Here is a 26,417-nt window from a genome sequence, read left to right on the forward strand (position 1 = left end):
GCAGCAGCTGGTGGAAGTTGTAGTCCAACTACAGGCCACTAGGTTGGAGGTGCATTTGAAGCATCTCTCTAAATACATGCTTCAGATTTACCTTTGTCAGGGGCACCGACTTGGGCTCCAGGTTATTGGTGCCCAATGGCGCCCGGGACGTGTTGTGACATCATGACATTACGTGGCAGCGCAGCATCACTTACAAGGCCTTGCAGGGTCTCTCAGAGGTTATGTCCGAGGTCTTGTGAGGCCTCCCAAACGACTTACGGTTTCTACCAGAAGTTGCATTCAGAGGCCTGGCAGGGCCTCTGACGTCCTCTGGGAGATCGCGTTGGGGTTCCGACATGACTTCCAGTAGAAGCCGGAACTCGCAGGGACAAAGAATTATGAAGCGTTAAAATCGAGATGTGGAAAATATGGAAAAAACGAGGAGAAGCAGGACTAAGATGTGGAGATTTGCTTCAGAGATCCAGACTGTGGGGCGCCCCGAAAAATTAATAATTATAATTTGGATTATAATTTGGTCTTTTTTATTTTAGTTTTTTATTTTAATTGAAGTATTATGATTGGATGTTTCTTATTGGAAAATCAATAAAAATGATTTAAAAAAAGAAAAATGAGGTGCTAAGCACCCCCCCCAAAAATTGTGGGTTTCTGACACCCAAGGCCCCCTAGCCTATGGACTTCATTTTATTAATGCCCAGATGCTGTAGTAGCTCCAATAGTTTATTCCTGTTGTTCTTGTGGGAAAGCAAGATTACCTCCTTCTCATTTAAAAACAAAACAAAACCCACAAAGAATAGGGAACTTGTTAACAGAATCACAGCAAGAAGCACTAAATGACTCCATTAGATTCATGCCAGCAGTACTTCCTCTTACAGATACAACTCAATATATTTACTCCTTCCCTATTAAGACAGGGCTGTTTCTCGACTGCAACAAATGCAGATGAAGCAGTAAACCTGTTATAGACCATACCATTTAAGACTGCAGGGGTGGCTCACATGATTTAACGTTCTCCCTACAATAAAATGCAGTACCTCCTTGGACATAGGAAACTGGCAGTCAGCCCTTCTCCTTGCCATGTGGTTTTTGATAGGAAGGGATTTGTTTTTCTCAAGATAACTGGATTTCCTGAGTCCCCCATGGTTGAAGTGGTACTGCCCTGGAACAAGTTAGCCTCATAATAAATACACTAGAAGCGAGAAGGAAGCCATACTGGGAAGAACACAGATTGTGTTATCATGTGTGTAGTTCCCAGCACATCCAGTAGATGGCACCCTCAGCCAAACCTTACAGCTTCTAGGCCTGGTACAAAAAGCAAATGAAGTTCACTCAGTGACAGAAAAAAAGCATGTCGTCCCATTCATTATTTTAAAAACATACAAACAAAAAACACAGAAACAAAAATGCAGGCACGCCACAATGGTGCAAAGCTAAAACTTGTCTGGAAATATTGCCATTTCCTCCTTGATTCGGTTTTCCACAAGTAGTGTGAAGCTGCTGTCTGTATTTTGAATATTATAGCTGACAAAAATCTGCTTTCTCGTCTTGCTGGCTGAAAGAAAAACAGATGCAAAGACTGAGCAAAAAAAAAAATGAAGGAGCTAATGCTGCAGCAGTAATGAAAAATACATTTTTGTTGTTGTTGTTTACTCGTTTAGTCGTGTCCGACTCTTCCTGACCCCATGGACCAGAGCAGTTCAAATCCCACAGGAGGGTCAGCAATTGGTTAAGGGGAAGAGGAGATAAAATAACCTAATGGCATCTGAAGTAAGCTACCTGCATTGATGCTGGCATCCTTCTGTCTCAAGAGGGGAGGTCAAACTGCTGTGCTAGCAGCACCAAAGTGACTTCCCTGGGGTGCAAGCCAGGGTGGTGTATATGGAGGTCCTGGCCTGCCCAGGAGACAAAACCCCCTTCTTGTCCTTGCTGAAATACGTTTGGCACCAGCTTGGCTGCAAGAGTTGCCGGAAGGAGGCGTGCAAGGCGCCATCCAACCATCTAAGGGACTCCACTCCCAATTTGTGTAGGGTTTACTCCTTAGCCTTTTCTTCTCCCAAAGATGTCTTGCAAGGCAGCAGAGGTTTAGGATCAAGAGTTTTCCTTCTCCTAGATGGCTACCTTCCCAGGTGGATCTGCCCCTCGCTTCCCTCTACAGCACGTGCAGAAACTGCCTTCTTGACCGTTGGGACACAATATTAGTCTCATCCACTCAATTTGCAGGAGCCTGTCTTCGCATGCAGGGGACGTTCCTAACTCGCCATGGGTTTGAGATCCATCGACTGCCCTCTCCAGGTTTAGCTGGCCAGTCAAAGTCATTTCCTGGGCATGTCCACTGTCGCATGCTGACAGCTTCTCGGAGCCACAGGTGTCAGCTGAGTGCAGGATGGGGACCAAAGGTGGGCAAACTACCCCAGAAGGAGCATGACGTGTCCCCCACCAGAGGTACTACCCCTCCCTTCCCCTAACACCCCATGCACCCCAAACTATCTGAATAACTCAGAATGAATATGATGTTTTAAAAAGAGCCTACACTGCCATAGGCTTATTTCTCTTCGATTGTGCTACAGGAAGAGCAGGGAGCCGTTTTCAGCCTTAGGGCCACAATCCCTTATGGGGGCCAGATCCCCGTGCCAAAAGTGGATGGTAAAGGTAAAGGGTAAAGGGACCCCTGACCATTAGGTCCAGTCGTGGCTGACTCTGGGGTTGCGGTGCTCATCTCACTTTATTGGCCGAGGGAGACGGCGTACAGCTTCTGGGTCATGTGGCCAACATGACTAAGCCGCTTCTGGCGAACCAGAGCAGCGCACGGAAACGCCGTTTACCTTCCCACCAGAGTGGTTCCTATTTATCTACTTGCACTTTGACGTGCTTTCGAACTGCTAGGTTGGCAGGAGCAGGGACTGAGCAACGGGAGCTCACCCCATGGCGGCCGACCTTCTGATCGGCAAGTACTAGGCTCTGTGGTTTAACCTACAGCGCCACCCGCATCCCTAAAGTGGATGGAGCAATGGATATAAATGTTAAGCTTTGGACAGTAAAATCATTTCAACACATACCCCTCTATACCCTCCATCTAGGGAAGCAAGAAGCATAACCAGAGTCCAAGGACCCATTCCAGCCAGACACATATACTCAAGGCAGATGCAAAGCAGAGCTGAAGGGTGGGACCTAGGCAGAGGGTGCATGCCTGGGAAGAGTCCCTAGGGAGGCCGGGGGGGGCACATTTGACCTCCACGCCTACAGCTCCCTGCTCATGTGTCAGGGGCAGGCCAGCAATAAATCACACTGAGTAAGTGAAGTTAACTCTTTGTTCAAGGATGCAAGGTCTGCTCAGGAATGCCAGGCCTAATGAGCACAGCAACTCTTCTCGGAAGGGCTTGCCCCTGTGTGGCAGTTGCAGAGATAAAAGGTCCCCCCGCCTTTCCACAGCTCCTACCCAGGTCCTTCCCAAGCAATCTGAGACTGTGCCTGCATGAAGCTAACTTCTCCACCTTCTTCATGCCTCTCCTGGTTATGGTGGACCGGGGGCAGGGGGAGACAGAGCGGAGCTAGAGGAGGGGGAGACACATGACTCTTCACCAGCCAGACTCATCTTTGCCTCTTGGCCTCCCTCCTGTCCTTCTTCTGCCTCTGCCTCTGATTCTGCATTTCTCTCTGCCTCAGACTCTCCCAGCTCACTAAGCCCTGTTACCTCTTCAGCTTCCAACACTTCCTCCTGCTCCCAGTCTTCTCCCTCTGACCCACCACCAATCTCCAGGCTCTAAGCCTTTTTCCCTTGGGGGGGTTCCCCAGCTGGTGCCTCCCGCCAGTCCTCTGCATCCAGCCAGACCACGGCAGGTTTAAAGGTGCACACAATCACGTACCTAATTTTTGGGCGAGTGAATTGGAGGTGCTGTTGGAGGAATCGCCAAAGAGTAAGGTAGACGCTGGAATGGAGTCCTGGAAAGAAAGCAAAAAGGGGTGGTGAGTTTTTCTCCATCCTCCAGAAGTGACGCTCTTCTTATCTCAAGAGAGAGCACAAGAGAGGCTTGGGTCATGGCAATTTAAAACAGATCACAGACACAAGTAGAGCCATCAGAGCCTGGCCTAGAAAAATGTTTCCATGCTTCTTAGATAGCTGGACAAGACAACTTTAAAAGTCTGTCCTGAGGTCCAGCTAGCAGAGAAACCAAGCCTGGTTTTGGAGGGAGGTATACAGAAGCATTTTACTCAGTACGTTTCCGAGCACAGTTCAAAGTGTTGGTGCTGACCTTTAAAGCTCTAAACGGCCTCGGTCCAGTATATCTGAAGGAGCATCTCCACCCCCATCGTTCTACCCGGACACTGAGGTCCAGTGCCGAGGGCCTTCTGGTGGTTTCCTCACTGCGAGAAGCCAAGTTACAGGGAACCAGGCAGAGGGCCTTCTCGGTAGTGGCACCCACCCTGTGGAACGCCCTCCCACCAGATGTCAAAAAGAACAACAACTACCAGACTTTTAGAAACATGTGAAGGCAGCCGTGTTTAGGGAAGCTTTTAATGTTTGATGCATTACTGTATTTTAATATTTTGCTGGAAGCTGCCCAGAGTGGCTGGGGAGGCTTGCAGCTTGATCTAAAGTGTGTCATAACAGGAGCACCACCACCATGCAAATACGTGCAAAAGATTAAGAAGCAGGGCCCCAGGTGCATGTTTAGGTTAAAATTGGGTCCTGTGTCTGAAAAGGTTGAAGATACCTGCTATATATCATTAACCAGAATCCAACCGCAATGCCACAATATCCCTTTTGGGCTGGAGTTATGTCACTTCTGTGCTACACCTGTCACACAAACCCGTTCAAAATTAGCTGGAGAAGGACTCAGTCACTCCCTGGCTACGGAGTATTTTGCTTCGTATCCTACTTAAGGAAAGCTCAGCAAGCAGAATTCAAAATAAGCAGAGATCCAGAGGAACAGAAAAAGGCCTGTGGCCGCCACATTAGCCAGAGAGAGAGAAAAAGATGCACTTGCTTGTAATAACTCTTGACCCTGTAATGTCAGAAGAGAAACTTGCGGAAGAACCACTCAAGCAAACTCCACCTGCAAACTAGCCAAGGGTGTCTGACTGGACCCAGGAAATGAATCTGCCTTCAAATACGGTGAAAGGGACAAGCCATTACATATCTAAGAAAGGGAAGGGGGGCCAGGCTGGTGCAAAAGCTCCTTGTCCTTTTGCATTTCATATCCGTCTCACCTCCCCTACATCCTGCAGCTCCCACAACTCACTGTGTGTGTGTGTGTGTGTGTGTGTGTACAGTGCTTTTATCTGGGGGGACGCAGGGGGACGCATATCCTTAAACATCTTGTGAATCTAAGTCTGGTCTCATTGAGGGACAGTGTTTCAATATGAGTAGGAAAATGAGAGTACCCCTAAACATTAAAAAAAACACACTGTGTATATGTATGTGTGTGTGTATGTGTATAATGAAGTGGACCATGAAACAGGAATCATAGAATCATAGAGTTGGAAGAGACCACAAGGGCCATCGAGTCCAACCCCCTGCCAAGCAGGAAACACCATCAGAAAAACTTACACCTTAATAAATTTGCAAACACCCCATGCATTTACAGCACCTGCCTTTCCCCAAAGGATCCTGGGAACACTATAGTTTGTTAACTGTGCTGCCCGCTCGTTTGTTAACAGTTCTAGGAATTTTCCTTCTGCAAGGGTAAACTACAGCTCCCAGGACCCTTTGCGGTGAGTGGAAGAATCATCTGCTTTAAATGTCTGATGTGTCAGCAGCTGCGCTTTCCGGATCTTAAAACACTCCCATTAACTGATCCTATTTGGAGAATAGGATGGTTGTGGACATCACCATCATCAAAGCCTCTGCATGCTTCTCCGGGGAGAGGGAGAAGAAGCCCGATTTGAACCCGGGGAAGCTTTTCTCCGCGCACGTCCACTCCAAATCGGGTAGCACCATGGCTCCCTTTCCGTTTCCAGCCCGCAAAGAGGGAGGCCAGTGGTGCGACGTTGGGACGGGGGAACGAAGGAAGGAACGAATATTTAATTGCATCAGCCATAGCAATGCGATATACAAAGAATAGAAATAAAAAGTCACATTATATAAAACACATTTGAGGGGTTTGAATCCATAGTCAGAGAGTAGATCTGATTCTGATTGCCCCAGCAATGCGATATACAAAGAATAGAAATAAAAAGTCACATGATATAAAACACATTTGGGGGGGGTCTGAATCCACAGTCAAAGAGTGGATCTGATTCCGATTGCTCCAGCTAAAAACCTTGCAACCTTTGCTGTCCCCTGCTCATCTTGACCTGCCGAGAGAAAAAGGACAGTGTGGCAGGGGCTGGCCCACCCGGAATGGACAATAAAAGAAGGGGGATAACCTCCATTCCTCAAGTCTGTTGTGCATGCGCCACCGATCCGCGACGGGGAGATGCGAAGTTGCAAGCAACGCATCCTCCCCGTGTCCCCCCCCCTCCTCCAACACCGGGGTTCAGAGCATCCGAGAGAGAGGACTCACGCGCGGGGTGCACATGGCCACGGCCAGGTTGCCGAGTTTGGGCTCTTCCCCGACCCAGAGGAAGAGCGAGTCCCGCAGGCGCATGGCGTGGAAGTGCACCAGCTGCTCCGACAGGCGCCCGCAGAAGTTGTGCACCGAGATCCGCTCGCCCGCCGCCCCCATAGCCGAGACCGGCTCGGCGGCCTCTTCGCCCGGTGCCGGCAGCTCCTCCATTGCTGCAGTTCAGCCGCTGCCGCCGCCGCCGCCGCAGGCAGGCCAAAGCAAGCGATCCCCGAGCCCTTCCGGCAGGCTTTTCACTTTCAGTTTGTCAAAGGCGGCCAAGTTGGGCTCGACTCTCCTTTTATATATGTGTGTGCCCGTTCAGACGGCGCTGAAGGGCGGCTGGTTTTAGAATGGGAGCTAAAAAGTATTCACTGTTTACAGGGCTGGATTTAGGTTTGATGCGGCCCTAAGCTACTGAAGGCAATAGGGCCCTTTATATGTCCAGCTGTCCTTTGTCAAAAACAAGTTGTCGCTGTTTTATGTGTTGAATATATGCTATATGTATGGACCTATTGAATATATGCTATATGTGTTGAATATATGCTATATGTATACACAAAACGCTGTATATGGGTTTTATTTTATTGGGTTTTTTATCTTATATTTTGGAAATGTACATCCAGGTTTTTTTCCCTTTAAATTTTTGTGGGGCCCCCAAGAGAGTGGGGCCCTAACCTATAGCTTGTTTAGCTTATATGTAAATCCGGCACTGACTGTTAACTATTATATCCTAATGGATTATTGCAGTGCTTTTTTTAATTAAAAAATGTTCAGAGGTACTCTAATTTTGACTCCAGAAAAATCACCATTTTGTAGTTCAAAGTGGGGAAAATAAGAACAGCACGTGGACAAAAGTAAAAAAAAAAAATCTTAAAATGTTTAGGGGTATGCGTACCCCTGTGTCCGTCCCCCCCCCCCCACCAGAAAAAAGCACTGGATTATTAAATATTGCTTTATTTCAGGGGTGCACAACCTGACATCCTTCAGATGTTATTGGACTACATCTCCCATCATCCCTGATCACTGGCTATGCTGAGGCATCTGATCATAGCCTGCATTTTTATCAAGGCTTATATTTTGATCAGATTCCTGTATTCTAAAAATGAGCTTAAATTCACAAATATTTCTTTCAAGGCAGGAAACCAACAGGAAGCTGGCAAGTTCTTGGGCAGAGGGCCCCTCTGGTTTATTGCGGTCATAAAAAGGTTGAGAGCGAGGTCGCTGACCTTGCATGTTGCAGAGTACAACTAAGCTGTAAAAGCGGTTAAATTAAGAAGTAGGTAAATAGTAAGGTTTTACCATTTGGCCTCTCATCATACAAAGAGTCATTTGCCTAAAGGTCAAAAAGGCTAAACATCTGGCTGGCAGAAAGGGAGGGAGTATTTTGGGAAGCCTTTTTTAAAAAAGTTGTTTCTTTCTTAAACTGAGATCCTTTTACTCTGCAAAGATTTCTTTTCCTTTTAAAAGGTTATTTATGTTATGTATAATATGATATTTTGTTGTCTGAATGCAGTAAGCATCTAGAAAGTAAGAAATGTTAGATTCTTATTTCATAGAATCATATTGTTGGAATAGACCACAGGGGCCACCGAATCCAGCCCCCTGCCAGACAGGAAACACCATCAGAAGCACTCCTGACATATGGTTGTCAGGCCTTTGTTTAAAGACCTCCAAAGAAGGAGATCTTTCATTGATGATGCGTGAGAATGTGAACCCAAGATCTCTGACATCTGTTTAAAATAAAATTAGCCACCATCTGTTTTAGCCATCTGCTCTATTTTAGAATTAAGAGGGCAAAGGTGATCTGGTAATTAAGGTGCCTTGTTGAGGTTAATGGCTACTTATTTGTCATTTATAGATAGAAGAATATATAGCTTTTTGTTTCCCATAAAGGGCAATAGGAAATGGGTGTATCTTTTATGATTGGTTCTAGCAAACAGCCCATAGGAATTTCAACCAGGCTGATTGGACAGAGGCAGCCAAAGGAGGAGCAAGGGGGCTGGGTTAAGGAAATATAAGTGCTGGCCATAATGGCAGGAGGGCAGGCCAGAGCTTGGTAACCATATACCACTGTGCCTCTCATTTATTTGTCCGACAAATAAATTATTATTTTAATTTCTCTATTGCTGCGTTGAATATTTCATTCCAGCTAAGCGTTAACCACAAGCAGGGTGCTACAATGCTAGCTGGGGCTGATGGGAGTTATACTCCAGAAACATCTGGAGGGCCGCTAGTTGGGCATCCCTGCTTTATTTGATAAAAGTTGTTTATTTTAAAGTTATTGTGACTTGGGTCAGATTATTATGTGTTGGAAGCCACCCAGAGTGGCTGGAGCTACCCAGTCAGATGGGCGGGGTACAAATAATAAAATTATTACTATTATTATTTCCAGTGGGGGAGGGGGGTTGAGGCTTGCAACCATGTGAGGTCTCCAAAAACAAGGGAAGAAAGTGTGTTTGTGTCATAGGCTTTATGGACTTGCTAAAGTTCAGGTGCAAGCTTTGAGTTGCATATAACTCTCTTTCCAGGATATACCTGCTAAGCAAAACATGAAGATGAGATCATAGATTTCCTAAGTGTCTGGACTAGATGCAAATCCAGTAGTTAAATGTTCACAGGAAGGTCTAAACTGTGGTTCTGACTGTGCTGGCTGTGGGGTGTGTGCACTGCATTATTTTATGCAATGAGATCATCTGAACATAACCCTGTATGGAAAGTTTTAAATGTCTGGTGTTTTGTGATGTTTTTATATTCTGTTGGAAGCTGCCCAGAGTGGCTGAGGCGACCCAGTCAGATGGGCGGTGTATAAGTAATGAATTATCATCATCATTATTATCATCATTATCATCATCATCTCCAAAGGTGTTTTGCGGCAGAGTACTAATTACACAAACAGTACAGGTAGTCATATTGGTCCAGTTAAAACAACAACAACTCAAAGCTGAATGCTTTTCATTAGACTAAGCCTAATGACCCATCTCATGAGCTGAAGGAAAAGTACTGGAGAACACAAAAGACTGCTCACAACTTTGTGACATTCTGGTTGGCCCTAATAGGGTATTACCCTATTGTGGTTTTTCAGTTTGTCCTAAGTCTGTTTTACTGAGAAGCTCAATGGCAGTTCAATGGGATTACTCCCTAGTAAGTGCAAAGCGCCTGTGTGCAAATACAGCCCTTTTCCTATACATAGTTAGAATACACCTAAGCCTTGTTACACAATCCGCTTCATAGGTGTGAGCTGGAAGTGTGCACGGGATTTCAGATCTTACAAGGAAGTAAGTTGTTCTGGGTTCAGTGAGACTCACTTCCTGGAAAATTTGCATAGGATAACAGCTTTAATCTGGTAACTTGGCAGTAGCTTTTCACAAAGAATGGTCCCCCTCCCTTTTTTTAATTAGCTATCGCCCACCAAACTACACCATGCTGTAGTTCAGACCACATTGCAGCCTAACCTACCTCACAGGGTTGATGTGAGGATGAGATTGATTATATATATAATCTGTTTGGGGCACAGGTGGCGCTGTGGGTTAAACCACAGAGCCTAGAACTTGCCGATCAGAAGGTCAGCGGTTCAAATCCCCGCGACGGGGTGAGCTCCCGTTGCTACCGGTCCCTGCTCCTGCCAACCTAGCAGTTCAAAAGCACATCAAAGTGCAAGTAGATAAATAGGTACCGTTCTGGTGGGAAGGTAAACAGTGTTTCCGTGCGCTGCTCTGGTTCGCCAGGAGCGGCTTAGTCATGCTGGCCACATGACCCAGAAGCTGTACGCCGGCTCTCTCAGCCAATAAAGCGAGATGAGTGCCGCAACCCCAGAGTCGGCCATGACTGGACCTAATAGTTAGGGGTCCCTTTACCTTTACCTTTTTATAATCTGTTTGCTTACGTGCCCACTGCTTTGCTTCCTTTCCTGAAAAAAAAGTCGGGGGGGGGGGGAGAGATCTGCAACAAATCTATTGGTTCTGTGGAACATCTCAGAGTGTAAATGTCAGGCAGGCACCAGAAACCTAGAGGAGTGATGTCTCATCTGACCACTAGATGGAGAATATTTCTTATTCCTGTCTGGGGTCTCTTGTCTGTTATAAATATTAATGAGGCACCCAGGAGTTGCTGATTCAACTTTTTCTCTGTTCCTGTGTGCTGAATTTAAAGGGGAAACGTGTCTATTTAAAGATGTACCCATGCTTGAAAGAACAATCCTGTAAAATTGGCACTACACAGACTTAACAGAAATAGGCAACAGTTATTTCTGCAATCTCCATCCTCCTGTTTCTAGTGGCTGTGGTTTTGAGATTTGCCATGATTCAGAAATTCACCTTGTTCACTGTGTCTTTTTCTTTTTAATTGCAGGGATGTACCTTCGTGTACGTTTGTGCAGAGAAAATAAACAGAGCTTGCATGTGTGAGATGTCCAGCAGAATGGGAGGGGAACAAGCTACTCTGCAGAACAGGGTGTAAACACCCAAGTCGTTGGTGCTCTTCAAGCTGGCTGGTGGTCCAAACTAGAGGTTACCAGCCCTTTTCATGTCCAGGGGCACATTTGGAAGTCTAAGAAGTGGAAGCCAGTGTGGTGTAGTGGTTAAGAGCGGTGGACTCGTAATCTGGGGAACCGGATTCGCGTCTCAGCTGCTGGGTGACCTTGGGCTAGTCACACTTCTCTGAAGTCTCTCAGCCCCACTCACCTCACAGAGTGTTTGTTGTGGGGGAGGAAGGCAAAGGAGAATGTTAGCCGCTTTGAGACTCCTTCGGGTAGTGATAAAGCGGGATATCAAATCCAAACTCTTCTTCTTCTAAGAAACTCAAGGACACCACAAAATACCTATTTCACAGAAGTAAAAAGCTGGGGAGACCCCCACCCCAAAACCACAAAAAACAGGCAAAACATCAACACTCCCCCTAATAAATAAAGCTGACAAAAGGAAGCCCCTTCCCACAAAAAAAAACCTGTCACAGACCCAACCAAAAACAACAAAAGCAGGGAGAGCTCATTTTGAACAAAACTAAAAATTTGAAAGCACAAGGAGTCTCGAGGGACACCAGGAGAGTATTTGAGGGTTCCATAGTGCCCACAGGCAGTGCTTCCCCCCCCACATGGGGGTACTCAATGGTACACAGTACCGGCACCCCCTTTTTCCAGAAGAAAAGCACTGCCCACAGGCACCAAGTTGGGGACCCAGCCACTAAACCAAAACAGCTACGTGTTTTCCTCGCAGGGGAAAATGTTGAAAGCAATTTACATAGTTTAATAGCTACTGACTGAAAATTCCTGTTAAGCTGGGTTGGTCTCCTTATGGCTGGAGAACTCAGGTTTGAGAATGAGATACTCAGCAGAGCATGGAGAAGGTCACTCTTCAGACTTTGGGGGAAGGGAGCAGAGAAATTTGAATGGAGGGATGCAAATTAGTAGCTGAGTCCATTGTTTTTTGAGATTCTGCTGCTTGCTGTAAGTAGGGTGCCTGTTTGCTTCCACTGTGCTCTGCTTGCACATGTTTAAATAAAGCAAAGACCCCGTAAGTCCTCAGTGCTTTTTTCATCCTGGCTTGCTGGAACATCACACCAAGTGGAAGTGGACTTCAGTTCTGGAAAAGAAAGTTTGGGAGGCTATCCTTGCCACCCTTGTAGCAAACTAAGGCCCGGGGGCCGGATCCAGCCCAATCACCTAAATTCATTCATTCCCCCCCCCCAATATAGATAGATAGATAGATAGATAGATAGATAGATGATAGATAGATAGATAGATAGATAGATAGATAGATAGATAGATAGATAGATAGATAGTCCGGTCCCCCACAAGGTCTGAGGGACAGTGGACCGGCCAGTGTGGTGTAGTGGTTAAGAGCGGTGGACTCGTAATCTGGGGAACCGGGTTCGCGTCTCTGCTCCTCCACATGCAGCTGCTGGGTGACCCTGGACTAGTCACACTTCTCTGAAGTCTCTCAGCCCCACTCACCTCACAGAGTGTTTGTTGTGGGGGAGGAAGGGAAAGGAGAATGTTAGCCGCTTTGAGACTCCTTAAAGGGAGTGAAAGGCGGGATATCAAATCCAAACTCTTCTTCTTCTTCTTCTTCCTGCTGAAAAAGTTTGCTGACCCCTGGCTTAGCCCCACTAGTTCTTGCTGTTGTACTTTTGCCACATTTCTCAGTCTTGTGAATTAACCTATTTCTACAGAGAGGTCATTGTCTAAACCCAAAGAATCAGGAGGCTCAGTGGCGTAGCGTGGGTTGTCAGCACCCGGGGCAAGGCAAGTAATTTGCGCCCCCTAACCCGTGGATTTGCGCCCCCTAACCCGTGGATTTGCCCTAACCCCAGATGTTGCGCCCGGTGCGGCCGGCCCCCCCTGCACCCCCCACGCTACGCCACTGAGGAGGCTACAGGACTTGCGGTACCCACCCATCAACAGATGATGGCTGTTGCCATCTCTGATGTACTGGTCACCTGTTGATATGCTGGCCACCTGTTTTGTGGTCAGGAGAGGGGAGTGGGGGACTGTTTTGAATTCAGCACCTGTTCCTCCCTTCCTCCAGCTGGCAATCAGTGCTGTTGTAAGGGGTACTAAGATAACCTATAGAAAGGAAATAAAATGCTAATGGCACTATCCTATCAGAGACAAGTCATGCTGAGTTCAGTAAGGCTTGCTCCCAGGTACTGGTAAGTAGGTACAGTACAGGGTTATTTATTTATTTTATTGAATTTATCTACCGCCCTATACCCAGAGGTCTCAGGGCGGTTCACAGAAAAGATCACAATATATAAAATCAAAATAAGAACACACACACAATGAGTCACATTTTAAAAGGGTATAGGATGTCCATCAGGTCAGCCAAAGAAGGCCTAGTTTTTTAAAAATGTTTTTACTTGGTTCCTAAAGGTGTATAATGAAGGCGCCAGGCGAACTTCCCTGGGGAGAGCATTCCACAGGTGGGGAGCCACTACAGAGAAGGCCCGTTCTCATGTTGTCACCCTCCAGATCTCTTGACAAGTTGCAACATATGTAATGCTGCTATTACTTAAGTCAGAAACCATTTTTATAATATATGTCCAGAGAATCTGTCAGTTCTGACTGACCTGGATAAAGGAATTTACACAATCACCTTTGTGTCTGGTATTGCAGCCATGTGTGTGATGAGGAAAAGGCAGCAAAATTAATTTGGTCTGTAAGTTGATTTTAAGCCGACTTTCAAAGAGATGTCTTTTTTCAATGTATGCGAGAAATAAGACAATTGTATATTCTTGACATAGCAGCTAGTCTTCATATTCTCTGCTTTTAAGCAAGGGAAGAATGCAGCCAAGAATGAAAAGGTTACAGGGTGTTGGGTGGCAGAGATCCTGTTTTAAATGCGGCTTGTTTCCAAGACTAGGCTGGTTGCCTAGGAAACTGCAGAAGGTGGAATCTGATGGCCTGTATGGCCAGACTGAGCGTCAGAGCTGTGGGAAGAGTTTCAATGAAGGAAGGAGGGATGTCTCTGTGGAAGTAAAAGGAGACCTCGAAAAAGGAAAGTGGGACAAAAAATTGCAAACCGTGAAGATTTATTGCCCAACGGAATTTTTAAAATGTGCACTGGAGAAACAATATCAGTTTAAATTACGTATACAGTAAGACCCAGTGAAATATCTCAAGAACAATGAGGAAATCGGTATTGAATATGATGGTGCATCTTCTCAACATATATATATATGGAAGTAGTGTTTGTTTCCTTTAAAGAGCACATTCTGTTTCCAATCACTTCCCCCAGAAATAGGGGGGAAATTAGGATATTTTAAATGTCACTCTGCTGACGGCATTCGGAAAATTAAACCCACCTACTACAGCTGCATTGGCTTAGGAATACTGTGATTGTTGGGAGTGTAGGGTGTTAGGAGAGGGGTAGTACCTCTGGTGGGGGACACGTTGTGCTCCTTCTAGGGTAGTTTGTCCACCTTTGGTCCCCATCCTGCACTCAGTTCTTACCTATAGCTCCTAGGAGCAGTCAGCACGTGACAATAGCCACACCCCAGGAAATGGCTTTGACTGGCCGGCTAAACTAGGTGAAGGTAGCCAATGGGTTTGAAACCCGCAGCTAGGGACATCCCCTGCACTTGATGACCGGCTCCAGCAGATTGAGCAGACAAGACCATCAGTGGGTCCAACAGTCAAGAAGGCGGTTTCTGCACATGCAGCAGAAGGAAGTGAGGGGCAGATGGGGCTCATCAACCTGGGAAGGTAGCCCTTCTAGGAGAAGGAAAACTCAGATCCTAAACCACCACTGCCTTGCAAGACATCTTTGGGAGAAGAAAAGGCTAAGGTGTAAACCACGGGTAGGCAAACTAAGGCCTGGGGGCCGGATCCGGCCCAATTGCCTCCCAAATGTGGACCACAGACGGTCTGGGAATCAGCATATTTTTACATGAGTAGAATGTGTCCTTTTATTTAAAATGCATCTCTAGGTTATTTGTGGTTCCTGCCTGGTGTTTTTACATGAGTAGAATGTGTGCTATTATTTAAAATGCTTCTCTAGGTTATTTGTGGGGATAGGAATTCATTCATTATTATTTTTTTCCAAAATATAGTCCGGCCCCCCACAAGGTCTGAGGGACAGTGGACTGGCCCCCTGCTGAAAAGGTTTGCTGACCCCTGGAGTAAACCCTACACAAATCTGGAGTGGAGTTCCTAAGATGGTTGGATGGTGCCTTGTACGCCTCCTTCCGGCAATTCCTGCAGCCAAGCTGGTGCCAAACGCCTTGCTCTGCTTTCCTTTGGACCACATCAGCGAGGCCAAGAAGGGGGTCGTGTTACCTAGGCAGCCCAGGACCTTCATACACGCTGCCCAGGCTTGCGCCCCAGGGAGGCCGCTTTGGTGCTGCTAACACAGTGGTTTGACTTCACCCCCGGAGGCACACTCCATTGCCTCTCGAGGCAGACGGATGCCAAGAACTCTGGGTGTCATCAAAGTTGCACTGTTAATTATATAATAGGCCTTTTCGGGAGTGGTGGTGAATCCAGCACTGCAGTTTTGGGTTTGGCTGATCCTTGCCGCCACCAAGATGACAGGCCTGGAAAGTCCAGTTTTTTAAAGAGGCGACCTACACAAACGAGTGCTGCTTTTGCTCAACTCTCTTTCAGACTGCAGGGGGTTAAATGCCCTTTCAGACACTCCCTCCCTTTCTTTCTCCTACAGGAAAACCTCTGCCTACATGTGCATGTGTTGGAAAGGCAGTTTGTCAGGAATCCCAGCACATTCAGACACAGCAAAATACAATATCCATGGAGTGCTATTCTGTGGTTCCCTCATATATCTAGAGGAAACATGTCAAACAGAAGACATGTGTATCAAAATAATAGACCAAAATTGGCTCATATGCAGCAGAGAGCATCCTATGCTGCCTGTATAATCAATATTTGACAGTGCTGTATTGAGTATATAAGGCAAGGCAGGATTACTCTGTTCCTTGGAAAAGGAATAAAGAATATCATTGACAAAATTCTATGCTCAGGTCTAAAGATTTGCTTTGCAAATAAAACAGCAAAGTCTTGTCTCACAAATATGGAAAACATGAGGTTATACATACCGGTACTCTTGATAATACTTTTATTTTTACACTTGATTTTAGCCAAAAGGCCGAGAAGCTGTGCTCCTTCACACTCCCTTAATAATAATAATAATAATAATAATAATAATAATAATAATAATTTATACCCCACCCACCTGGGTATAACCTTTTAATCTTTGGTCCTTGTTTCTATCTTTTAAAGTATGCATGATATAATCACCTTTTAATTACTAGGGTTTTTTTATCCCTTACCTGTTTTAAGTCTTATGTGTTCAGTTTATTTGTTGTTGTTTTTTAATCTTATGCTGGTCTGTGACTAAAATAAAATTGAATACTGATACTTTTATTTTTATTTCAATTTCTTCCAATTTTTTTGGAAATCCTGTAGTCTGGGAGTTGTGTCACAAAAGGAATATAAGGGTGTTTTTAAAACAAACAAACAAAAAACCCAGCCTGGTAGTTTAGCAGAATATCTGACACTTTTTAATTATATATTGCTGTATTCCATTTTAGAACGCTTGTATGTGTCGGCGGTTCGAATCCCTGTGACGGGGTGAGCTCCCGTTGCTTGGTCCCTGCTCCTGCCAACCTAGCAGTTCGAAAGCACGTCAAAGTGCAAGTAGATAAATAGGCACCACTCCGGCGGGAAGGTAAACGGTGTTTCCATGTGCTGCTCTGGTTCACCAGAAGCGGCTTAGTCATGCTGGCCACATGACCCGGAAGCTGTACGCCGGCTCCCTTGGCCAGTAAAGCGAGATGAGCGCCGAAACCCTAGAGTCAGCCACGACTGGACCTAATGGTCAGGGGTCCCTTTACTTTTACCTTTATGTGTTTTAAGATTATACGGACTTTTATCTGCTACAAAATTGCATTTTCTATTTGTTGTAACTTGCCCTGGGATTTCCTTGAGAAGGGCGGGTAATAAATCTTATAAATGATAACCAAGAATTGAAAATAGTGAATACTCAAGGGATAAGAATTGGTAATTGGCTTCTTAAGTAGTAACGAGGAGCATTAAATTTCACCCAATTTTATTTGAAGGTCAATTCCACTTATGTTCAGTGAGGCTTCACTCCCAAGCGTAATCTTGGATTTGCAGTTTCGCTTGTCTTGTTTCTTCGGAAGACCCACTGTGTTCAGTAAGGTGGATAGTTTTATGGGAATGGAGAGTAAGCGCTATTAAATTCTGCCTCACCCCCGGAATAAACACACAGACCAGATCGAAACGTGATACAGTTATACGTAGTTCTAGCTGGCTAGAAAACAAAAGGGGAAAATAAGCTGCTTCTTTTAGCCACTTGCTTTTGTTGTTGTCTGTTTGCTGAGCACACAGAAACAGAATGAAACGCGTTGCCTCTGCTAATAGCAGGTTTGAGATAAAGCGCTGCTGCGACCAACCACTCAGGCTGCGTTGCGAGGAATATGGTGTGATACAATTCACGCCCTCTCTCTTCCCTTCCTCCACGGGCACAGCAGCAAAAGATGCAAGAGAGCAAATACCAAACTGTTACCCCCTGGCTTGGATCGTTTCATCCTCTTTGCAGGGGGGGGGGGGGACAAGGCGGAGTTCCTCTCCCAGTGACGATCTGGCAGAAGGCAGCCGGCAGCCCTGAGTCACCCCCTCCCGATATTATGTTGCTCGAAAGCAGCTTGAAATGTAGCCTCTCATCCCTGGAAGATGGGAAGCTGACTTCATCATTGTCTCTAGAACACCGGGCAAGGCGTAGACGGGAAAAGAGAAGACGCCGATTAGCAACAGTGTTTATTGGCTGGCAAGGAAAGAAGTGCTGCGTCCTCAGAAAAGACTTTAAAAATGAACCCAATACCTTCTGACACCTTATTTGCAATAATCATCATCATCAATTAAAAAAACAAAAAACCATGGCGGTGAATAACATAACATCAGCAATAAAATTATACCCACGAATCGCACTGCAAATCAAACGAGATTGATGCATCTACATAGCTGAATCGCTCCTCAGGGAAATACTGGGTGAGCCCTTTAGATAACCCAGGTCATGTAAAACGCTCCAGACGGAGCAAAAGATCTTGAGACTGGCGACTGAATGCATTTGTTCTGGAAGCAGCCTCACCCTTTAATGATGAATTATCCGGCTGAAATTCATCATTTGTTTTTGTTTTTTTGAAGGTATGCGTGATACCTAGACAGCATCCTAAAAAGCAGAGACATCACCTTGCCAACAAAGGTCCGTATAGTTAAAGCTATGGTTTTCCCAGTAGTGATGTATGGAAGTGAGAGCTGGACCATAAAGAAGGCTGATCACCAAAGAATTGATGCTTTTGAATTATGGTGCTGGAGGAGACTCTTGAGAGTCCCATGGACTGCAAGAAGATCAAACCGATCCATTCTTAAGGAAATCAGCCTTAAATGCTCACTGGAAGGACAGATCCTGAAGCTGAGGCTCCAATACTTTGGCCACCTCATGAGAAGAGAAGACTCCCTGGAAAAGACCCTGATGTTGGGAAAGATGGAGGGCACAAGGAGAAGGGGACGACAGAGGACAGGAGTGCCTGGCGTGCTCTGGTCCATGGGGTCACGAAGAGTCGGACACGACTAAACGACTAAACAACAACAACAGTGCATTGCCTTGTATCTTGCTTTTGATCCAAGGAGCAAAGAGAATCAATGCGCTTATTTGGCTATGGTCCCCGAACCAGGTTTTTAAAAACTTCTTATTCCAAATTATTTGGAGCATTGTAGCTGGGATGAGAAAGGGCCTTGCGGGTTTTGTTCAGTTGTATGACCAGCTCCTCCTCATTTTGTTCACGTGAACACCCGGTGCTTCCAGCCACACCCTGTGCCAACCAAGATATAGCTGTGGATCTGACTCGAGAGCTTAAAAGGCGCCGTGGTCCTTGCCTCCTCTCACCACCACCTTGCTCGTCCTCATTCAAGTCACCCACCATTATGCAGCCACCCCACTAGTCTCGCTCGCTGATAAACACGCCCAGACTCGTGTTTCCGCCTGCAGAAATGGGGAGCCAGGCAGGGGAGAGAGTGGCCCGCCTTGCACCTTTGCCTACCAGGCCTCGATCTCGGGAAAGCACGTGGGGAGAAGGACGGCCGAGAGAAACTGCAGCAGAGGCCGCGCCCGAGCGCGCAGCCTGCCTGCCACCTTGCAGCGTTGGCAGCTGCAAACGGGGGGCGTGCGGGGGGGGGGGCTTCTCTTAAGAAACAAAAGGATGGGGGGGGGGAGCCGGAGGGCGCGGCCGGATGCTGCAAATGCCAGAGCCCTGCGCGCAGCAGATTCTTTTTCTCTTCCCTTCCTCCTCTGTCCCTGACCCCATCACGTTATCTTTTCTCACTGGGGGAGTCGAGAACAAAGCCACTCCACTCCATCCTTTAAAAGAAGAAGAAGAAGAAGAAGAAGAAGAAGAAGAAGAAGAAGAAGAAGAAGAAGAAGAGTCGGGGGGATGTTTCGACTCCAAGTATATTTCAGGGGGAAAGTCCTGCTGGAGACAGAGAGGGACGAGGATAGAGGCTGTTTCTCTTCCTCCGGTCCATTTCAACTTGAAGCTTCCAACCGCCTTTAAATACATGGGGCGTCGCCAAGGAGGGGCAGGGCGTAGCTAGGATTTTTGTTAGGGGGCAGGCCTCTTGTTGGGGAGGGGGGAGAACTTCAGTTGGCTATATTTATTTATTTATTTATTTTGTTGTTGTTGTATTTATTAATTGTATTAATAAAATATTAATTGTTTTTATTAATTATACCGCCCTATACAGGGCCCTCAGGGCGGTTCACATAATAAAATAAAGATATGAAACTAAAAAATACATAATAAAAATAAAACAACGACCCAATAGGCCCCCTACAAAAAGCACATTTTAAAAGGGCATAGGATTTTTATTGATTTTGGGTGGCAGCTGCCCCACCCTGTCCCCACCCCCGCTACACCAATATACAGTACAGTGGTACCTCGGGTTAAGTACAGTGGTACCTCTGATTACGTACTTAATTCGTTCAGGAGGTCTGTTCTTAACCTGAAACTATTCTTAACCTGAGGTACCACTTTAGCTAATGGGGCCTCCCGCTGCCGCTGCGCCGGCGGAGCACGATTTCTGTTCTCATCCTGGAGCAAATCTCTTAACCCGAGGTACTATTTCTGGGTTAGCGGAGTCTGTAACCTGAAGCGTATTTAACTCGAGGTACCACTGTATATATATCAGAAAGCGAAGGGAGAGGAGAGATGGGTCAGCAGTTACGATATGACAGACAACCTCGAAGCAAATGTCTGAGTGCATTCTAATAAAAAATAAAAATAAAATCAACCGGGGGTGGGGGAGAGGGGATGGACGGACTTCTGCGGATCCGTCGTCTCCCCCCGTCCCCCCCACCCGCCGTCAGCTACTGGGAGCATTACATCACCCGAGCCGAGGAGGCAGCTGTGAATGGGAGTAGGTGGGGCTTGGGCTGCAGAAAGGCGGGGATCGGCGCTCCCCGTATAAGAAGCAGCTCCCGGCCGAGGCGCTCCCTGTTGCTTGTTGCCGGTGCTGAAGAGAGCCGAGGTCAGGCAGGTGGGCGCGCCGGAGGCAGAAGCGGCCAGCGAGTGGGGGGTCAGCCCGGAGTCAAGCCGTCGCCATGCGTGAGATCGTGCACATCCAGGCCGGCCAGTGTGGCAACCAGATAGGGGCGAAGGTATGGTCTGGACAGGGGCAGGAGAGGAAAGGAAAGGAAAGGAAAGGAAAGGGGGGCGTCTCTATTGTTACACGCGCTGCAAGGAGTCGCCAATTCCAGGCGTTCCACGCGTCTCTAACTCAGGTGGGGTTCAATGACCTCGGCCTCCTGCGCATCGAAGGAGCCTATTCAGCAACTCAGCATTTTCTCTCTCTCTCTCTCTCTCTTTTTATGTCTTCGTCTCACAATTTTGAGAGATGTATTCTTCACCACCTCTACCCCCGCTCGGGTCTGCTTCCTCGACGGCGCGTTCATCCTCTGCTGCAGCCGGTTCCTTTGTTACACGCCCCTTGCGGAGGGGAGGGAGGAGAATAGAAAATGCTGGTCGCGTTGGATAGTCCCATTCCTTGCCTTTGATGTGTGAGCTGCCAGCAGGAACCGGCGCTCTAATAAGGGGTCTAGAAAAAGGCGTTTCCTCATCCCGCCTTGTTGTAGGCACTTTGTGCTTTGAGTCAGCGCTCATGTCACAAAGACACACACACACAATTCCAAATCCGGGTGGTGTTGGTTTTTTATGTGTGGATGGGACTGGATCTAGTGCTTTAACAATAATTTTATTTATACCCCGCCCATATGGCTGGGCTTCACCAGCCGCTTCTTTTATTTTTTGACAAGTAAGGGTAGCTGGTAACTCAATTCCCAGCCACACCCTCAATGCTGGTACAGAGACAATATAGCTTTCAGTAAGTCGGGGGGGGGGTCTATAGCCATCTCTAGGCTCACTGGTATCCTCTCTTCTAATACGGTATTGGGCTAGATTCTGCAGGTTCGATGAATAGTACTCCGTCTTCATGTTGCTTCTCTTGTGTAGGTAGATTGTCCCAGATGCTTTCTCTGAATTCAGTTTGGGTAGATCATATGAGCCTATTATTTTGAGCTTAACTTGCTTGGGGATTTGGTTGCCCTGGCTGGGCTTTCTGCTTCCCTTTGGTGGAAGGGAACGAAGAAATACTGAATTCGCTTTGAAAATATTTAGAGTTGGCGCTACCACCTTGGCAGGCTATGCAGTAATAGTGTGGTCCACGCAGCATGTATCTCGAGGCTCTCAAGTGAATGGAAAGTGGTCTTTAATCTGCGACATTGCAGGGCATTTTTCTGTGAGCATAAAGCACCCCCCCACACACACACCTTAGACCTTAGTGCTTGCTCAGAAAACATTGTCACAGATCTGGGGACACATGCCCAATGGTCCTCTCATAAGCGAGTTTCCTAGCAGCTTCTAAGGTTACCTTTTCAAGGATATGAAGCAAAGAGTGGCTTTCTGCTCCCATTTTGGTTATGATCATGGGCAGAGAGGCTGGTGCTGGTTTGGTTTTGTGTTTGAGAGAGCAGCACCAGGAGACAATAGCCTTTCTAGCGCTACTAAGGTGGGGCGCAAGTGGGTGTGTACATGGGCTTGGTGGCACCTTTTCCTCCCCACTCCTGCACACAACGAAAGATCATCATTCAATTTTTAAATACAGTTAAAATTGAACAAAACCAAGAACATTCAAGACAGAGGCTTGAATTACAAAAGATAGAGCAGTGAAAATACCAATAAACATAAGGAGTGAATTATTTATTTTTAAGGAAAGCAGTACTGAAAAATCTTCTGCAGCCATCCTTTTCTCACTGCCCACCATGCAACGTATTTCAGAATTATAAACGGAGATTTTAAAGAGCTGTCAATGGCATCCTGGTGCATTGTGGCTTCCTTTGTGGGTTGCATGTGGAGTATTGCAGCGGTGCTGTTTCTTTGTGCTTCAAGCCGCTGTCAAGGCAGCCACCTGGGCTGCAAGAGCTGTTAAGCGTTTGCCTTGATCTGCCTCATTTCCCACGGCAGAAGCTCTTTTCAGCTGGGAATCTGGCAGCCCTGACAAAGGGATTTTGGCAAGGCGTGCCAGCAAGCAGCATGTGGTTTTTTGGGGGGGAGGGGGAGTCAGCCTTCTAGGCATTTCAAAGGCAGTTGCTAATAGCTCTCCAAAATTCCCATTCCAGTTCTGGGAAGTCATCAGCGATGAGCACGGAATTGACCCCACCGGCAGCTACCACGGAGACAGCGACCTACAGCTAGAGAGGATCAATGTCTACTACAATGAAGCAACTGGTAACCTTGGGGAGGGAGCGGGGTGTGGGTGTGGGTGTGAGAGAGAGGGAGGGAGGGAGGGAGGCCAGGGAGGAAAGCTGCTGATAGATTCTTCAAAAAATGTCACGGGCACTGGGAGAGCAGCAAGCGTGACAAAACCCTGGCAAGCCGCGGCCTTTAAGCAGCTATTGAAATCCTTGGCAACGCTTTAATGCCTACTTAAAATTCAAGCCTGGTTTCATTAGGCTGTTCCCTTTAAATCTGCACCTCCCCCACTCCTTTTATCTGTTTAGAGAGTTGGTGTGTCTCTCCGGTGAATAGTAATGAGGTTGCCAAGAGCATAGGAGCTGCCTTGTGTTGGGTTTTGTGCGGATTCCCCTCCCCTCCCCAGGCCACAAAATCTGCTGACAGCAGGTCTGTAACGCTGAGTGTCTTTTGTCGCCCCTCCACCACCACCACTGCAGGTAACAAGTACGTGCCCCGTGCCATCCTTGTGGACTTGGAGCCTGGCACAATGGACTCGGTCAGGTCTGGACCTTTTGGGCAGATCTTTAGACCTGACAACTTTGTCTTTGGTAAGTGTTTCATCATGGCTGTTCTAAAACGGGTGGCCCAAGCGAAAATGAACTCAGAAGCTCAGGTCCTCTCTGCCTAGATCAAGGGTTTGCTGGCTAGAAATCTACCAATCTGTTCCAGTTCACCTTCAGTACCTCCTCTTCTCCTCCACCAAGCGAAGCATGAGTGCTACAGTCAGCTTGGCTTGAAGCCAATTGGCATTCACTTCCATCAGCATGTGCGGTCCTCTTTAAAGTTGTCAGGCACCAATCTCTGCGAGGGTTCTGCCATTATCAGCTTTCACAATAGGAGTAGGATGGGCAAGTATGCATTTCCTGTTTCCCATGTATTGGCAGAAAAATGGGTCAAGGGATCATTCCTGCATCTCTCCCATGGTGAAATGGATGAGATATTCCAGGATTTGGGGCATATCGCCACAAGAGAAAGGGCAGCCTTCTCTCCCTTAACCAGAACACACCGTGGATAGCTCAGTCGATAGAGCATGAGACGCTTAATTGCAGGGTTGTGAGTTCGAGGCACACGTAGGGTGAAAGATCCTGCATTGCAGGGAGTTGGGCTAGATGATCATCGATGTCCCTTCCAACTCTACAGTTCTATGATTCCATGTGTCAGGGTCTGGCCAGTGTCAGATGCCAGAGACTGGTCTGACTCAGACAAGGAAGGCAGGCAGTCACAGAGCAGCCTTTAATGAGGAGGAAGGGGGTAATTGCCCCCCTTCCTTCAGTGTTCTCAGTAACAGAGAGAACAGTAGATTAAGAAACCTCGCAGTAGGAGGAGGAGGAGATAGACTTCCCTGATAAAGTTGCTAGGCAACCAGGAGGGAGGGAGAGTTTGGAAGGCTCTTACTTTGAGAGCAGCAAGGATGTTCCTCCCTCCCCTCGGACCAGGAGGCAGGAAAGGGTTAAGGAGCAACGAAAGCACAGGGGCAGAAGGACAGGGAATTGGCGCCCTTCGTGCTGCAAAAGGGGAGGATATTCAGGGTGAACAACTGATACCCTGAGAGAAGTTGGCTCAGTGCCGCTCTCTTTGTGTTATTGTAAATAGACTATAAACCTGTCAGAGGCTCATTAATTCTTATTGGAAACTCCTGTCCATATCTGCAGACCTGACACTATGCTAGATTGACCATGGATCCCTGTTGCATGCAAATTCCTTGGCCATGCGGTTTAGCGTTTGCATGCAAATAAATATTTGGAGAAGATATATGAAGGAAATACCAATGTTCTAGCACTTGATAGATTGCTTATCCAAGAACACAACAGAACCATTTCCTAGGGCTGTTACAGACTGTGCCCCCCTGAAGAGGTCATAACCAAAATTTAAAAAGAAATGCACATTTTGATTCCAGCTGGTTTGCTTTAGCAGTTCCACCCTTTATGCATTGAAAGTGTTGGCAGCTGTAGCTTCTGCTCATTCATCACCTTTCTGCTTCCTCCTCTAGGCCAGAGTGGTGCTGGGAATAACTGGGCCAAGGGCCACTACACGGAGGGAGCTGAGCTGGTGGACTCTGTGCTGGATGTGGTAAGGAAGGAGTCAGAGAGCTGCGACTGCTTGCAGGGCTTCCAGTTGACCCATTCCCTGGGCGGTGGCACAGGCTCTGGGATGGGGACGCTCCTCATCAGCAAGATCCGGGAGGAGTATCCCGACCGGATCATGAACACGTTCAGTGTGATGCCGTCCCCTAAGGTGTCGGACACAGTGGTGGAGCCCTACAATGCCACGCTGTCCGTCCACCAGCTGGTGGAGAACACAGATGAAACCTACTGTATTGACAATGAGGCCTTGTACGATATCTGCTTCCGCACTCTCAAACTCACGACTCCGACATATGGGGACCTCAACCACTTGGTGTCGGCCACCATGAGTGGCGTCACCACCTGCCTGCGGTTCCCTGGCCAACTGAATGCAGACCTCCGCAAGCTGGCGGTCAACATGGTGCCCTTCCCTCGCCTGCACTTCTTCATGCCTGGCTTTGCTCCCCTCACGAGCCGCGGAAGCCAGCAGTACCGGGCCCTGACGGTGCCAGAGCTGACCCAGCAGATGTTCGATTCTAAGAACATGATGGCGGCCTGTGACCCGCGCCACGGGCGCTACCTGACGGTGGCGGCCATTTTCCGGGGCAGAATGTCCATGAAGGAAGTGGACGAGCAGATGCTGAACGTCCAGAACAAGAACAGCAGCTATTTTGTCGAGTGGATCCCCAACAACGTGAAGACGGCCGTGTGCGACATCCCTCCGCGAGGCCTCAAGATGTCCGCCACCTTCATTGGCAACAGCACAGCCATCCAGGAGCTGTTCAAGAGGATCTCTGAGCAGTTCACGGCCATGTTCCGCCGAAAGGCCTTCCTGCACTGGTACACCGGAGAGGGCATGGATGAGATGGAGTTCACGGAGGCCGAGAGCAACATGAACGACCTGGTCTCCGAATACCAGCAATATCAAGACGCCACAGCGGACGAGCAAGGAGAGTTTGAAGAGGAAGGCGAGGAGGACGAGGCTTAGGATGGCGGTGGTTTAGTGCAGTGGGGCAAGTTTAGTGCAATGGGGCCAGTGTTTTGGGGCACAGTCTGTTCAGCTCTGCTGATGCATGCTTTTTCAGTTCAACTTGGTGCTTTCTCTGCTGGCTTTGTCAGCAGATTTACTCGTTGTGTAACAGTAGTTGCAAAAGAGTTATGAAAAAGTCTTCTGTCTAAATGTCTGATACAAACATAAAAGGCATTTGTGTTTCACGCTGTTGTCTGGATTCTTTTATTGTGTTGTAAAACTGCAGAGCAGTAATGAAGCCAAGTCAGGGAACAGTGGGAAATTATTATGCTACTTCTGCGACAGAAGTGTTGCAGCCGTCATGCAAGTAAATAAAATGTGAATGAACTGGACCGATTATCAGAATGCTACATACCATATTTTTCGCCCCATAGGACGCACTTTTTCCTCTCCAAAAATGAAGCGGAAATGTGTGTGCATCCTATGGGGCGAATGCAGGCTTTCGGTGAAGCCTGGAGAGCGAGAGGC

At 47.2% G+C, this 26,417-nt stretch overlaps 3 protein-coding genes across 3 annotated transcripts in view; 2 read left to right on the forward strand and 1 right to left on the reverse strand.

The window, feature by feature from the left end:
* Positions 1–11,073, forward strand: part of SLC22A23 (solute carrier family 22 member 23) — a 112,933-nt gene extending 101,860 nt beyond the window's left edge. Inside the window, exon 11 of the mRNA XM_081873044.1 lies at positions 10,890–11,073. Within this exon, the coding sequence (XP_081729170.1) occupies positions 10,890–10,926 (37 nt within the window). The 3' untranslated portion in view covers positions 10,927–11,073. The remainder of the gene's footprint in view (positions 1–10,889) is intronic.
* PSMG4 (proteasome assembly chaperone 4) lies at positions 697–6,755 on the reverse strand. The gene is made up of 3 exons (XM_081872547.1): positions 6,501–6,755; positions 3,861–3,936; positions 697–1,549 (listed from the first exon to the last, which is right to left on the reverse strand). Exons 1-3 carry the CDS (start codon positions 6,711–6,713, stop codon positions 1,428–1,430), a joined length of 411 nt encoding a protein of 136 aa, XP_081728673.1. The 5' UTR covers positions 6,714–6,755; the 3' UTR covers positions 697–1,427.
* Positions 11,074–20,558: 9,485 nt separating the features above from the next.
* Positions 20,559–26,134, forward strand: LOC309348054 (tubulin beta-2 chain). The gene is made up of 4 exons (XM_081873127.1): positions 20,559–20,725; positions 22,742–22,850; positions 23,294–23,404; positions 24,847–26,134. Exons 1-4 carry the CDS (start codon positions 20,669–20,671, stop codon positions 25,905–25,907), a joined length of 1,338 nt encoding a protein of 445 aa, XP_081729253.1. The 5' UTR covers positions 20,559–20,668; the 3' UTR covers positions 25,908–26,134.
* The last annotated feature ends 283 nt before the right edge of the window (positions 26,135–26,417 follow it).

This window comes from Podarcis erhardii (genome assembly GCF_964252035.2).
Source record: "Podarcis erhardii genome assembly, chromosome: 8".
Taxonomy (NCBI): Eukaryota; Metazoa; Chordata; class Lepidosauria; order Squamata; family Lacertidae; genus Podarcis; species Podarcis erhardii.

Excerpts from the sequence above, each read along its gene's own strand:
- PSMG4 (XM_081872547.1), bottom strand. The coding sequence starts at position 6,713 with ATGGAGGAGCTGCCGGCACCGGGCGAAGAGGCCGCCGAGCCGGTCTCG. Across the intron at positions 3,937-6,500 it reads TGGCCATGTGCACCCCGCGC|GACTCCATTCCAGCGTCTAC; the intron begins GTGAGTCCTCTC and ends CTTTCTTTCCAG. Across the intron at positions 1,550-3,860 it reads TTCACTCGCCCAAAAATTAG|CCAGCAAGACGAGAAAGCAG; the intron begins GTACGTGATTGT and ends TTTTTCTTTCAG.
- LOC309348054 (XM_081873127.1), top strand. The coding sequence starts at position 20,669 with ATGCGTGAGATCGTGCACATCCAGGCCGGCCAGTGTGGCAACCAGATA. Across the intron at positions 20,726-22,741 it reads GCAACCAGATAGGGGCGAAG|TTCTGGGAAGTCATCAGCGA; the intron begins GTATGGTCTGGA and ends TTCCCATTCCAG. Across the intron at positions 22,851-23,293 it reads CTACTACAATGAAGCAACTG|GTAACAAGTACGTGCCCCGT; the intron begins GTAACCTTGGGG and ends CCACCACTGCAG.